This window comes from Ambystoma mexicanum, chromosome 9 (assembly GCF_040938575.1).
Source record: "Ambystoma mexicanum isolate Mex_15411 chromosome 9, UKY_AmexF1_1, whole genome shotgun sequence".
NCBI classification, from domain to species: domain Eukaryota; kingdom Metazoa; phylum Chordata; class Amphibia; order Caudata; family Ambystomatidae; genus Ambystoma; species Ambystoma mexicanum.
Window position 1 is genome coordinate 1,354,619,957 of NC_090931.1, and position 15,482 is coordinate 1,354,635,438.

Here is a 15,482-nt window from a genome sequence, read left to right on the forward strand (position 1 = left end):
TCATATTGTATAGGCAAGGCATGTGATACCCTCTTTGCCTGACAGAATGCTCAGTTGGTGTTGAAATTGGAGTTTAAATTCTATTTTCTCCATCAGTTTTCCCACATTTGGGGAGCTGCAGGCTTGACACATAGTCCCTGCATAACCACAGTGTTAATAACTGGTTCTGATGGCTCACAACTTGCTAGTCAACCTAGTAACAGTAGCTTTGGTCTTGCTGCATTCTCTGTTGACAGAAAAAGGCTTTCCTTTAAGGTAGAGTTCTCCCCTTTTCTGAATTAGAGATTTGGATCTGGAAAGGGGGGGGGGGTTCACCTCTTTCTCTCTGGAAGGAAGACCTTTTCCATTAGCCTTCAGATTGTTACTAGACTTTCTTTCAGGGCTTATGTCTTTATGGCTGGTCTGACTGATGGGCCAGAGTGTTGGGGTGGTACTGTACCCCTGTTGACGGCCTTTAGTGAGGCAATGTTACTGTCCATGTGCCAGGACCAGGCCTAAGTGACCCCTGGATCTTCCCCATCATTCACTGGTTCAGGGTGCCACACAGCCCCCTGGGTCAGTGTCCCAGGGATTTCAAAATACAGGCAGGTCTCTATGTTACAGTGCCTATCAATGCTGTGGTGTTCTCTTCTGCCATTTCATTCATCCCTGCCTACAAAATGGATGTGTGGTTATAAGCACTTTTCATCCACCCAGTCAACAAAATGCATGTGTGCATCACACTGCCTTTGCATTGATCTTCACATACTAATTACATGTATGTTGAATACTGTCTTTGCATTCTACTCCGCCCACATAATGCCCATGTGGTTCTTCCTGCTTTGGCATTCTCTCACCTACAAAATGTGAAAAGGCCCAGGATTGGTTTGGTGATCAGACTGCCTTGGAGTTCACCTCTGCCTGCAAAATGCATGCATGCCTATGAATGCTTGACTCTCACTCTCTTGATGCACTCCCCCTTCACCCACAAGTCATGTGTTCCTGCAACCCCTACAGAAGTATACCTTAGTTCCCTAGACCTACCAATGCCTTATTGTTTGTTTAAAACGTTTAAACCTTCAAAATTACATATCCTAAACTAACTCCAAATTGCATAAATTCACTTCTCCAGCTAACCAGTGCTCTTAAAATACCAATCACAGAGTGTTCTGAGTTACTAAGTGCCTGCCTTTATCTAGACACGAGATCCACCTCAATTGATCCTCAAACCAAGGCAAAAGATGTATAATCTCATCCTGGCTGAAATTTGCAAGTTTTAAGTTTTGCACAAACTCTCTCATTCATACGAACATTCCATTACAGCTGAAGAAATCTGGTTTAGGTAATTAAACTTAGCCTTACATAAAAAAAGTATATTATAAATATATAAAACACTTTTCAATACAAAGCATTAAAATATAAAAATACAAACCATTAGAATTATATCATCAAAAATAACAAGAGCCAGGATAAATGTTCATACATTAGACCATCAGATTATCAGCCTGATCAGTGCATCCATAAAATGACTTATGATCAAAGCTAGAAAGGTTCCTTTCTCTTTGATCGAGAAATAGGGAAATTCTAAAAGTTGTTTCTTGGCCCCTCACGACCCTATGCCAGAAGTCACACGTAGTTAACCACGTAATGTTCTGAACACATTTACTAAAAACATCACTTCTTATATCTGAAAGAGCAGGACAAGCCAACACAATGTGCTCTGTAGTTTGACGCATGTTAGCCTCTTTGCACAATGAGCATGGCTTTAGTCTCACATTCTTATTGGAGCGAATGTACGCAATCTCTCCAGTCAGTGTAAGACAGAGAAACTGCGACTTCCAGTTCGGGTTGGGAAATTGGAACAGATACTTTGGAAACAACCCTGAGGTGTATCCATTATTGATGAACTGCTATTTAACCCATACATTCATATTTCTAAGATTGCGTTCGTCCAAGTGCAAAGAACAACTTTTAAAACTTTGCTGGGATGGAGATCCTAATTTCTACAAGTACATTACACTCCTCCAATATTAATTCTGCAAACTGACAAAAATGACCAATTAGAGTAGCATTGTCTCTCAAAACACAATTTGGCTTGCGAGTCTCTTAAAGGTGAGCCTATGGAGGAGGATCAAGTACATCTTTTTAAAAAAGATAATATTTATCAGCGAAACCATCTATGTAGTGAGACCAGATCCTTTAGTACCCTACTGTCTGGATGTGGCCCAAAGGGTAAAGAAGGCCATAAGGGACAACTGTAACCACCATCAGTCATCCCAGAACGTGTTGGAGTGTTGGAGTAGAAGCACTAGGAACCGGTTCTGCCTGATTCCATCCAGCCTTGGATGTAATAGGAGCATCATTAGGAGTAGAATTAGCAGAAAAGTCACATCTAGTATCAAGGGCAATGGAAGAAGTTAAAGGAGTGAGCCTGCTCCCATAAGTGGTTCCATAGTTTGTATTGCCAATTCACATGTATTTGCATCCAGTGAAGGCTCTGTCTGCTCTATTGCATTAACACTGCCAGTACTGAACATCAAACTACTTGACTGATTACTTGTTGAGTGAAGAATATAAATAGAGGGAATTTAAAAGGGAATGGGACAGAGTATTTGGCTGAAATTTCCTTATAGGTCCGTTGCCAGTGCAACAGTAATAGACTTTGCAGTGTGCTCCTGTAAACGTTCACAGAAGGTGGACTTCTTGGGCTCCGGTTTTTTACTTTTCTTCGATCAGTGATGCCAGAAAGTGTCGTTTTCAAAATACCTTTTTCCTAATCTGCTTCGCCGCTATTACCTTCTGACCATTCTTTGCTTTCCACTTAGCTTTGGCTGGATTGTCGATCTTCACATGGCTTCAGTGGGACAGGTATTCCGTACCATATACAGTAAGAGTGTTTGCCGAACCGGCTAATATATCAGGAGCTTGCACACTTTTAACTTTCTGTCTCGACTCCTGGCACCATAGGCTATTTGCTGGTAGCGGAAGATTGCCCGAATTTGGGGGACTCCAGAGCCAGAGAACCGACCATGTCATCAGTAGGAAGCTGCAAGCCCGTTCTGGCCACTGGAAGACGTGCACAACTATGCTGTAAAAGTATCGCATGGATTCGCTCCAGTTTCAGTTTTATGTCGCTCAGTTGAATTGTATGTGCCACCATTTCACATGTACTATTAACACACAGCTCAGCGAATGAATATGGAAGTCGAACAAGCACTGAGGTGTCAGTCATTTCCTTCCTTCCTCCAGTTTTATGAAGGTGATGTGCAAAGTTTGATTAGCCTTCAGCGATTCCTGCAATGCTCCAGCAATGCGTAGCATTGAATTATGTGCAGGTGAGTATTCGGTCAGAATAGAAAGCAGTTCATCAGTTGACAAGCTTTCCTGAGGATTAGCCATAGTTTGAACGAGGCCGCTCCTTAAGGCCGCGAGTGAGCAATTACTCTCTCTATCGAGCAATTCTTTCTCAGAAGATTCAACCTCTAGGATGCGCCCTTCTGTAATGTAATTACTTTCTGAACATACCTCATGATCATTTTTAAGCGGGTTCATTCTACTTTTAGTTGGAGGTCTAATCTCACTACTCATGCTTGTGATGGATGCAGAGAAGAAATCCACAATGTTACTTTGGTTCGCTGCCAAAGTTACTCTTGCTTTCATAGCATTGTCTTTCATATCACCAATATGTTCTGCCTTGTTCACCCCCAGTTTGTTATCACCAATGATTTGACTCTGCATGAAGTCAGAGCAGGGAGGTCGCTGATCCGCACAAGAGCAATTTAATGGGACAGAACTTACTTGAGCAACTGAGATAGAAGAATCGGTCACTGGGAGCTCCCTCCGGCTCTCTCAGGCATGTTGGTGTTTAAGTCCTTGATAAGACTTTGATTTAAGCCACTGTTTCATGAATCCAACACTGAAGACACAAGAGGTTCAAGCGCAGTCCGTGCAACCAGAGCCATTCCAGGTGGAGCTAGTGATATATCAAGCTCCTTCAAAAACACTTCTGTTGTCATAGTGTGTAAATCCACTGCACCACTCAAGTCAGCAGCACCTCTTAACATTAGTTCCTCTGGAACAGATTTACTCCACAGGTTATACATATCGCCCCTCCCCTGCTGAGCCAACTTACTTGCTAAGCAGTTCTTGCACGTTACCAATCTTAACAGTGTCAAGCCAGTAATGCTGTAGGGGGTGATAACATCTACACATAGAGCCAAAGGAGTTGCTGTGTTCCAGCAGTCAAAAGAAGTTGCAGGCATGTAAATAGTACAAAATATCAGACGGCCTTCTCTGTCACCTGCAACGGTTTTAATACCCACAAATAGTGCATTCTTTCACAGCCGGCAAACACCATGACTGCATGACATCATGCAGAACAGTGAATCTGCAGGAGGCGCAAACAGAACACAAAAGAGTCTTCAGCAGCAAATGAAGAAACACAACCAACTGAGTGTTGCCACTTGCCTAATACCAAGGGTCTCACTGACTCCGTGCACAGGGCCATACCTCCTCACCAAATATCACTCCCTTGTTGCCTCACTGCTCATTAAGAATGTAACAATTAGCAGTGAGGGACAGCCTCAGCCTGGAAACAGCTCCCCACAACGCTGGCCAAATCGGGTCTGATGGCTTGAGGAAAGGACCCTTAAATGAGCAAATACACCAGCATCAAGTGGTACTGAGAGCAAACAACATGTGGTCAGCTGCTTCTGACACTCTGTTCGGGGCCTGATCCTCCCATTTCTATAACTGGGCTGTATTAAATAAGGTGTTGTGATCTAGAATCTTATCTTGTTTGAGCTAATATCAATTATATCCACTAGAACTCTTGCAAAATAAATACCAATAATGATCTCACAAGAGCTCCATTTCAGACACGCCATCAATTCTGCTGTAAAATTCTACAATGGCTAACCATTGAATGAAGGATCAGTCTCAAACTCCCCAGTAGAACACAATGATAGTGATTTCAAAAGGTACCTAAACAGGTTGATGGTGGCTCAGCCACTGAAATTCAGCAAGATCCTACATTTTGTTTATCAGCAAGGAACATATGCTCTGCATTACCTAAACAGACACAAGTTGAGGAATAAGTAATCTTTGCACACCCTCAATTGTTAAGTCTACCTATATGCTGATGATATTTTTGGCAGTTGTTCAAGGACAATCAATTCTATTTTCTAAGGCAATTTTAAATTCTAGTATGTTTGTCTGCAGCAGTTAATAACTGTACATGAAGGGCTATTGACGCATTAGAGTGTTGTAACAGGTATTATCAGCCCACGACTGATTTATGCACCCGAGACAAAATCAATGGTGCATATCATGCAAAAAGGCTGTTATAGACTTCTCCCCCATAGTTGCAGTGCATTATAACGCTGTAAAATCAGAAACAATCAAGCTAAGAATAGGTTAGAAAGAAAGGAATGTAGTTCGAAAATGTGTATGGAATCTTACAGTGAACTTTGTCCCGGTGGAATATTGGCTAAGGGAGACAGTGAGCATGCATGCATCATGTTGGGAGAAAAACATCAGGTTCTGTAACCTTGCTGAAAACCCTCTGCTCACCCGTTCATAACAATGCCCCCCAGGATGCCAATTGTATAATGTTTGCTATTAACAACTGTTCAATAGGGAACCTGAATGTAATTGGGCTTGAAACCTCTGAACCTTTCATACTTTAATCACAATGTTTCTACCTGCAACTGCTGGAATGAAATGTCTATGAACTATTGGAGTAGTCCGGTGAGTTTGACTTGCTAAAACTCCCGGAAGTTCAGGAAATGTGACTTTTGTGGTTCAAGGTTTGCACATAACTATTGAACAAAGTATTGGCTTTAAGACAAAATGTATTTTTATGGATTGTGTGTGGATTTATATAATAGAATACTAATAAACAAAACATAATTGCTCACCTCCTGATATGCTTTCTTCTTATAGTTTAACAACACTTGACACATTTAGAAGAATTGGAATAAGCTATCGATACGAATAATATTTTATTTTGTAAGACATATATTGTTTCTGTTTTCAGCCCCTTTTGTGATCATGTTCTCGTTCGATGTTGGAAATGGCCCCAGTAATATATCCGTACAGTCGCCCACACCTTTGAATGATAACCAGTGGCATTATGTTAGAGCCGAGAGGAACATCAAAGAAACAGTGCTCCAAGTTGACAATCTTCCAAGAAAGGTCATGCAGGCACCACCCGAGGGTCATTTCCGCTTACAATTGAACAGCCAATTCTTTGTAGGTAAGCACCATATTTTTTCATTTACTTTTTCAATCCAAAAAAAGAAAAAAACTGTGACACCAGAATGCCTTATGAAAAATGGTGTGCTTTGATGTTTTGATTGGATTTTTAGTATTGTAGTATGAAGTGGGAATAGCCTGTTGTTTTTCCATAATCGTTGTTTGTATCCAAAACATGCTTGCGTTTCAATGCACTTGTGTCCTATGCACTTTTTCATTTCTCGATTTTGGAAGACAAGCTCAAAACTCTTCGTTAAATGTGATGTGTTAATGCTAAAAGAAGGTGCTATACTGAGATACCACCTGTTTTTCCGCTCCTGATGATGATGTATTTAGTAGCCCATACAATAAAGCAATAAATAAATAAATGCCTGATTTGACATTGAGCTTCCACCTTCATGGAAAGTGCCTGAATTATTGTATGCAATAATTCTGCCTATCATCAGCAGAGCCCTCTGGGGTCCATGGCGTCCATGTGAAAAGCATGTTGTCTCTGTAAATAATCCAAGTGTTGATGACTTGTATTGGACTGCCTGACTGGTGGGATGATACAATCCATTAGGTTTCCAAGTCTGATAGGCCTCTTCATTTGATTGTCACGGTTTATTGGGTGGTCACTCTACACTCAGGGAGTCACCCCCCCGATCAAGGTGTCACAAAACAAAGCACTTAGCAGATTCACATTTGGTTAGGCCTCGAACCTGTACAACACCATTCAGCAGATACCCTCTGTATTAGGCAAGATTGTATGCAGTACCCTTTGGGTGCACTACAGCAATCCAACTTTCTGGTGCTGGGGGTCTCTAAGGTAGAGAGAATTAACATATTTCTGAGAATTCTCCCTAACACTCTTAATCACCAATAAGCTAGAAACCAGGCCGGTGTATAGAAATAATGGTGTATATCTATTTACATTTCTACAATGAATAATAAATAAAGCACAAGAACACCTGCCACAAACTTTGTGGCAGAACACAATAAGCACAAATGCAAATTACTTGCATCGATTGACTAACTTGTATTTCTTAATAGACTTTCATTTATCACAACAAACACAGGTGGAATTAGAAGATTTGAAATCAAGGTTACCCAATTACATTAAAGACGGGAGTCATTTACTCCACTGGGATAATGTTTGTCAATTTCAAATATTGACAAAAAAATCACCCGTGGGAGCTGACCCTATGGGAATTAAGTACATTATATTTTTGGTTAAATAAGCTAAGGGTATAACACGTTTATCCCCCCAGTAATGGAAGAGCACCCCTAATGAAAAGGAATGTGTTAAAACATCTTCCACTCACACTTTCGGTTAAAACGGATATGGTGTTTTTCTCTAAGGGGATTAATTAAGTGATATTTTTATTCAAATATGGCTAGGGTCTACAGAGTGTTGCCCCCCTCCACCCACTAATGGAAAGGGATTAAAGCAGGTAGCTCCCCACACAATTGATAGCTTTGGGATAGATCTACTCGCATGGGAGATCTCTGTTCTTAGCTCAGGAGGCCAGCCAGATTGTAGGACCCTCTTTTGGTAGGCAGCTCACACCTCAGGCCTCTATTCACAACAAGGTCACTCCAGCCAGATGTTAGGCCCCTCTCTTAGATAGGGCTCACAACTTCCAGGCAAAAGTCCCCAGCGAGTGTCCCAGGGTCTCCTGTATATCTGCTCTCCTGGGTGTCAGCCATCCTTTTTGTCAGCTCTCTGTTGTTGTCAGTCTGCTTTCCTCTTTTTGGCCTTCTGTCTCCCTTTAGAATGAAAGCTGATATTATATAGTGCTGATGAAACCTACATAATATGAATATTCCCATGCTACAGATTGGACATCTCTTTCTACACCTCCACCAGTTCACCCACTGCCAGCTGATAGACAAGGAGTTTAGAGGTCTGTTTTATGCATAATGGAGGAGGGGAGAAATGCATCATTTCAAAATGGCATGTTTTTACATTCTGTTTATATGTCTCAAAATCTCACTACATGGTAACTACCTATATTTTTGAATTCTACATTTTATGTCAAATCTGGGAATACTAATTTTATTTTGGCACGACCTTCCAGTAAGAAGCTTTTATTTTATTCATGGTTTGTTACTTAGCTGAAATAGTTTAAAATATGACACTTCACAATCCAAGCATCAATTTCCCTAACTTTCATGTTCCTCTGAATCAAGATAAGGCCAGGAACATGGTTTCCTTCCTAATTCAAATTATTTCCATCACATATGGTTAATATTTGCATCGATAGAACTGACGGTCATTTTGTGATCTTTATTATGAGTCCTGGATGAGCTCATTGCGAAGTACGGATCTCATGTTATTAAGGAAAATGTGTACATGCTATTTGGATTGCTAGACATTAATATAGAAACCTCAGTTTCACATTTCAGAACATCCAGACAGTTTATTTTCTCATAAGTCACATGACTTCAACAGCTGCTTATTGGTAATGCCTGTTCCTACACAGTCTTTGAAGATCCATTAGTGGCTCCGAGAGGCACTTTATTGGGGTCAAGCTAGTCCAAGAGGTTAATTATGTTGGCTGGTTTATCTGACCTTCCCACAATGTTGATCTAACTCTTTGTATTTCTTTGCATTTGTACCTGAAAAACAGACATGCTTTTCCTGGTGGGCCCAGCCCAAAGGTCTTGAGGTCAGGGTTTCAGAGAGACATAGCTTTAAATTCAGTGAGGAAAACAAGCTAACCACAATAGCATTTTAAATTGAAAAAATGTTTTTACCATGTAACATTTTGTATTGCATATGGGCCTACTGTTCAGGAATGACATCGTTCTTCAATGCAATCATTAAAAAGATATGAGGCTCACTTTCAGTATTATTCACAAATAGGCCACAGTTAACATAGGGAACAAGTGTTAACTACTACAACAAGTAGTTTTAAATTATGTCATTTTGAATGTTGAAAAGTATGTGTTTTATTTGTGACAAATGCAAAGTGCCTGGCTTTACTTTAGATTTCTGGATCCTAGTCTTGTGCTGCATTGAAGTCAATGTGACATGCTGCTATCTGTCTCCCAAAATGAAATGGTAGCTTTTTATAGTTTATGAAAACAACATTTTCAGCCACAACTGTCTTTTGCAATGCATTGGCACATCTAGCAGTTTTCACTTCTCAGATACATTTTTCTCCACTTGAGCACCTGTCCATTTTGGGAAAGTCAAACTAGGCTCATTGTTGTTCCTTCACTCGGCCTTATGTTGGAAATCAATATTTGAACTGGCCTGTATATTTCAATAGGTTTCAACATCAGCCAGCTTCATTCTCACCATAAGGCCTTAACTGGCCTCTCAGGCTCTGAATTTACACTACACATGATGGTGGAAACTTGAGTTGTAAAGAAATCCCACACTGAATGATTCTTTCTCATAAAAAGAGACTTTTCACTTAATCACGTATGCAAGGGAATGCATGGCTTTGCTCATGGGGAAATGTATAATTCATCTCAGCTCAAGAATCATGTTTGATCTCATTTTGTCAGAGCGAAAAAGAATATGTGACTTAGGTTTTGTGATTGGACCCATACCTGATGAAAACCCCACGGGAAGGGAAACAGAAAGAATAGAGAGAAAGGGGGAACAACATCAGCCAAATGTCATTAATAGGCAGGTATACCCGGCCATAAAAAAAATAAAAAAAACGTAGATATGACCAACTGGGCCAGTGTTGTCTCCACCTTGTGGCATAAATCCTGTATATCATCCCGTAAGAGAAGGAACATGCTCTGATGCAAATCTGGCAAAATGTACAGACATTACTAGCAAGCAATCGTGCATGGTGGGAACTTGGAATATCAGAGGTTTCAATAAATTAATGCAGAAAATGGGATTCTAGCCTCCATTCAGAACTACCCTGTTTTACGTCTTCAGAAGGCCAATGCAGTGGACCAACTAGTCTGGGACGGGCACACAATCATTCAACAGAATGCCTGCAGAGTGAACGTTGGGAGACCATCGGGAGGTTTGTGCACTATAATCAGGCATAGCCTCGGGATTGTGCCCACCATAATCCCTAATGAGTATAGAGGTTTACTAAGGGTGAATCTAAGAATTCAATCCGAAATCGCAGAACAAGATATACAGTTAGTTAATACACACTGGCATCCGAATCACTGTGATCTCTCCATCATGATAGAGCGATTAGAGAGACTTCTTGGAGGGTATAAACAAACTCACCCAAATTCGGAAATAATCATGGTTGGCGACTTAAATGCACATTGTCTTTCCCAAAATATAAATTTGGGAAACAAACTAGACGTCACCAATCAACATACTCAACTGCTAATTGTATATGGTTCCCTCTGGAGAGACTTTTGGGATTGATGGGACATGACAATTACCAACAGTCAAACATTTGGAGATCAGCCCCCCAACCACACGTGGCACACAGATAATTCTAGCCTAGCTCATTGCTCGTTTACATCATAGTAACAGAAAATATATTCTGCATAGTAATACAAATGGAAATCATACACAATTTGACCAGTGATCATTATTGAATAGTATTACTCATAAATATGTGTTAAACTCACCCAAAATGTCATAATACAAAACCCTCACCTTAAATCAAAAAAGAACAGACTTGTGTGGAATACAGAGTGCATGGAAAATATTAATAGGTTGATTGAAGACTTTAATCTGCCACCACCTACCCAGAAAAATTTAAAACCCTATCAGCAGAGAATGTTTGACCATTTGTTATCGAAAAAACTACGTATACCCTAAACAGTAGTCTAGTGAAATCGGCCTCACAGTTACATAAAAGAAATTGAAGAAAGGAAAACCCTTATGAGTAAAACAATTAGGGCACTAAGACAAGCGCCACTTAAAAGCGATGAAAAAAATGAATGCCTGTGGAAAGAAAAAGAGTCATACAAAAATTGGATCAAAAGCCACAGACACCTCCAACCGCAAACATATGGAGAAAAAATGCAATCACTCAAAAAATTGTATTAACTAAATTGACCTTTTACAATTGACCTTTTTCACAATTGACCTAATTATAGTGGTCCTAATTGATCTTCTGCACAATTGACCTTTATATTATTTTAATCATTTTATATATGTAATGGGTTGGTTTTGGATTATAAATAATGTAAGGGGATTGGGTGGGGGGTGTGGGTGGTTTCCCCCCACATATATGTCCTAATTGACTTTCTAAACCAGGTCAATTCTCCCGAGGTCAATTCTCCCGAGGTCAATTGAGAAAAGGTCAATTAGTATACAACCAAAAAAAAATATACACATTTTTGGAACATAGTGAACACAAATACCAGACATGTGACCACAGAAATGATTAACCTCATATCTGAGGATGCATGGTTTACCCACTTCACAGAACTTTACAAAAAGGTAGGTGCCAACTTCCAAAATCCACACTCAAACACATCTTGGAATAAAGACATGACCCGAGGATGTATATTAAAAATGATAAAATCCTCATCTAACTCTCGAGCTCTTGGACCTAATGGCCTAGGCAACGTCGTCTTGAAAAACAATCCAGATATGTGGGTGAGCGTTCTCCACACTCTCTTAAATAACACACTAGATAGCAAGCTCCTTCCTAACTCATGGTCCTCCTCAATCATCGTTCCTATCTATAAGAAAGGTAGCAGACTAAATCCTGAGTGTTATCGACCCATCGCTCTTCTCGATGCAGGGCTTGGAAGAATGGGCGACCTCATCAGGGAGACTCTACCATTATCAGACAGACTTCAGAAAAGGAGTAGGGACTGATGCCAGTGGACTGTACAAGTGGACTGTACATTCAGTAGAAGATTGATGAAACATGCACAGGAGACAGTTGTCTACTCTAAGTAGCCAACATTGACCTTCGTCTAGCATTTGACATGGAAGATAGAGCAACATTATGGACAAAGGTACTTGCCTGGGGAATCCCATCATACCTACATGACATCTTCATCCAGCTACATAATGACACCCAAGTGAAAGTCTGACTGGGAGCAAACAGCAAAGTAACTAGGCCAATAAAAACAGCATCAGGTGTGAGGCAGGGATGTATTCTCACAGCCTGCATCTTCAATCTATATCTTTCAGATGTGGGTGATGCCCTTGAGAAAGCTTCATTTATCGCCCCAAAAAGTGCAATAAATCACAGCGCATGGGTTTCGTACACAGAAGATATCTTGCTAATAGATAGAAATTCAATTGGTTTACAAGGATTACTCAACAGCTTTTCTGAATACATACAATTGAATTACCTGTCAATTCATTCATCCAAGTCAAGTGTATTAAGCTACACTGGGATTTTTATATTTTTTAAACACACTTTAAGTCATTGCCCAGAGATTTAAATATCTGGGATTCAATCTCCTCAGACCCATGGAATCTAAGATTGTGAAGGAAAGCCTTTGGTCTAAAGGGATCCAAAACATTGGAAAAATGAAGTACATCAAACACCCATTTTGCCGATTCACTCATCAATCCCTGGTACAATTCTATACCAGCAATATTGTTCCATCACAAACATATGGATTAGAAATCAACAACCAATTAGAGAAAATTGAACTAAACAAACTGAAATCAAAAATTTGGAAGATGGTACTTTCTCTTCCCACCTGTGTTCCACATTGTATTCTATGTTTCGAACTAGGACTAAACTCTATTCTGTTGCTGGTAGAGATGAAGAAGTTGCTCACATATTGAAAACGTATGATACTTCCCCTGACTGACGGTATGCTGCATTGGGAACACAAATGAAGAACGGAACAGGAAAACCGTTCCATTCCTTTTGGAATAATGTCACCACTTATTTCTTTACTATTTTTTTATTTATTTGTTTGTAGCGCGCTGGAGCCCGTAGGTATCAGGGCGCAGAACAGACAAAACTTGTAAAACAAGACTGAGGAGAAAAGTTACATAGTTGGGAGTCTAGGTTTTTATCTGAATATTAATGTTTTCAATTTCTTCTTGAAAATCAAGAAGTTAGGTTCGAGCCTTAGTAAGGCTGGATGTTTGTTCCACTTTGCGGCTGCTTTAACTGGAAAAGATTGTCCCAATCCGTTTGCTTTCTTGACACAGATGGTTTTCACCTAATTAACACCTTTGAAATATCAACTGAAATGCTGTGTCTTTCCCCAGAGAAAATAAAAAAAAAAAGTTTTAGACACAGATTGGATAAACACTTATGACAATAGAGAAAGATATTAGTTAACTAAAGAAATCAGTCTAGAATGTAAAACCAGGGGAACATTACAATCGTACTTAAGGCAGTGCCCCGATAGATGATTTACTGAATCATTCATGCATTTTAGTTGCAACTTACTAAAAACGACAGAAGTCTTACACATTGCAGTTCTACAAAAAAATGCAATCTGTAGATATTGTCAAGACTCCAATGAATGCCTTAAAGACCTAATGATAATCTTCCCCTCACTCTAGAGTATTCGGAAAGACCACTTCTGTTGCTTTATACACTATGTTAAACATTTAGACAATGACAATTTGTGGTTATATATGCTACAAGGTAAACCATCCCTGTTACTCATTAGAATTCCGCAATACTTGAAAAAGGCCAACATCATGGTTTTAAATGAATTGGCACATCTTAACGAAATGTTAAATGCTTGTGACTAGTTACATATTTGCTTCCCTCTGTCCTTCTTATGTTTATTCTCATTTCCTTATTTTTAACAAATTAAGAATATCTATGTCAGTGTGATTTTTAGATCTTGTTACCCTCTTCTTTCATTAAATGTAATTAATGTGTATTTTTGTCTTTCTGAGTTGCATTATATTGGAATGTATAAACTTTAATACAAACAATATTACAATTTAAAAAAAAAAAAGAAAAAGAAATCCATGGCCTGAATAAAAATGGCTTCAGATCTTTTTTGGTATATAACAGAGAAAAAGTATGTTTCCTGGCGATATTATGAAACAACATACCGGGCCTGATTTACAACATATGTTTGAATTTGATTATCCCATTGAATAATGCTTTTATAACTCAGACACATTTGGGTCTCATCATGAGTTGGGCATTATCCCGAGTGTGAATCCACCGAAATACTGCCCAATGCAATTACCATTACTGCCAATTGACACAGCTGTATTACCACCAGATCACAAGTGGTGGTGGCAGTGTAAGTCCCCATTTTTCTTTAGTCCATTGGACTCAATGGGACATTTTCGGTGCAATTACTGCAAAGGTAATTCCGCAGTTGTCATTGTGCCGAAAATCAGCGGAATGTTGGTGGATTTACCTTCAGCTCAGAACTGGAGGTGTATCCTCTTTATTTCCACTGATCTCATGATTGGGCGGTGCAGTAATGCGGCAGTAACACTATTACTGCTGCAATTTTACTGCACCTCCAACTCGTGATGAGGCCCAAACTGCTTATGTCTAATGGCAAGACTAAATATTCCCTCATTCTGAACCACTTTCTGCTAGAAATGCTGCTGCCAATAAAAACAGATGTGTATGGTGTTCATGGAAAGATGCTGTCCTTTAATTTGTTTGGGAAAGTACACCAATCTAAGTAAAAGGTTAGTTGACATTCAGTTAACTCTTTCTTACCCCAACAATGTTTGTTTGTTGCACTCCCTGTAGGAGGCACAGCGTCCAGACAAGGTGGATTCTTGGGCTGCTTGCGCTCCCTGTCTTTGAATGGGCAGACACTTGACCTTGAGGAGAGAGCAAGGATGACTCCCGGGGTCAGGCCGGGCTGCCCTGGGCACTGCAGCAGTTATGGCAAACTGTGCCACAATGGCGGGAAATGCATCGAAAAGTACAACAGCTCCTCCTGTGACTGCACCAACTCGGCCTATGAAGGGCCTTTTTGTACTAAAGGTATGATGCTGCCAATCCGGTCGAGATGTACTGAAAATATGTGTCTATTTATGATAATTACGTGTTTATTTCCAATTAACCAAGCAAGATGTAATTATCTGGAAGCTGGTATGTTCCTGACAATTTGATTGATTTTAGCGAGAAACCTTTATTTGATGCTTTCTATAACGCCTTGGAAAAAAAACTCCAACTTTTTATTTTGGCAACAGACTGCCATTCTTGACGTCTCATTGATGCAAGTGTGAATTGTGTTACTTGCTTCAGTGTCTTGATAAATAATTGTTTATTCATGAGGGAATATGTATGCAAATTCAACATGCAAAAAAACAAATTGTGCAACTTATTCATGACACCAGTGGACGGTCTTATGGATGTCGCACATTGTGGGCCCAAGTAACTGATTTCCACTCCGTTTCGGAT

General features: G+C 39.9%; 1 protein-coding gene across 2 annotated transcripts in view; it reads left to right on the top strand.

Moving 5' to 3' along the window:
* The window catches only part of LOC138489128 (contactin-associated protein-like 5), a 1,755,478-nt gene that overhangs the window by 1,639,231 nt on the left and 100,765 nt on the right, over positions 1-15,482 (top strand). For both annotated transcript variants that reach the window (XM_069616764.1, XM_069616763.1), the window contains exons 17-18: positions 6,017-6,235; positions 14,823-15,062. In XM_069616764.1, coding sequence (XP_069472865.1) covers positions 6,017-6,235; positions 14,823-15,062 — 459 coding nt within the window. The remainder of the gene's footprint in view (positions 1-6,016; positions 6,236-14,822; positions 15,063-15,482) is intronic.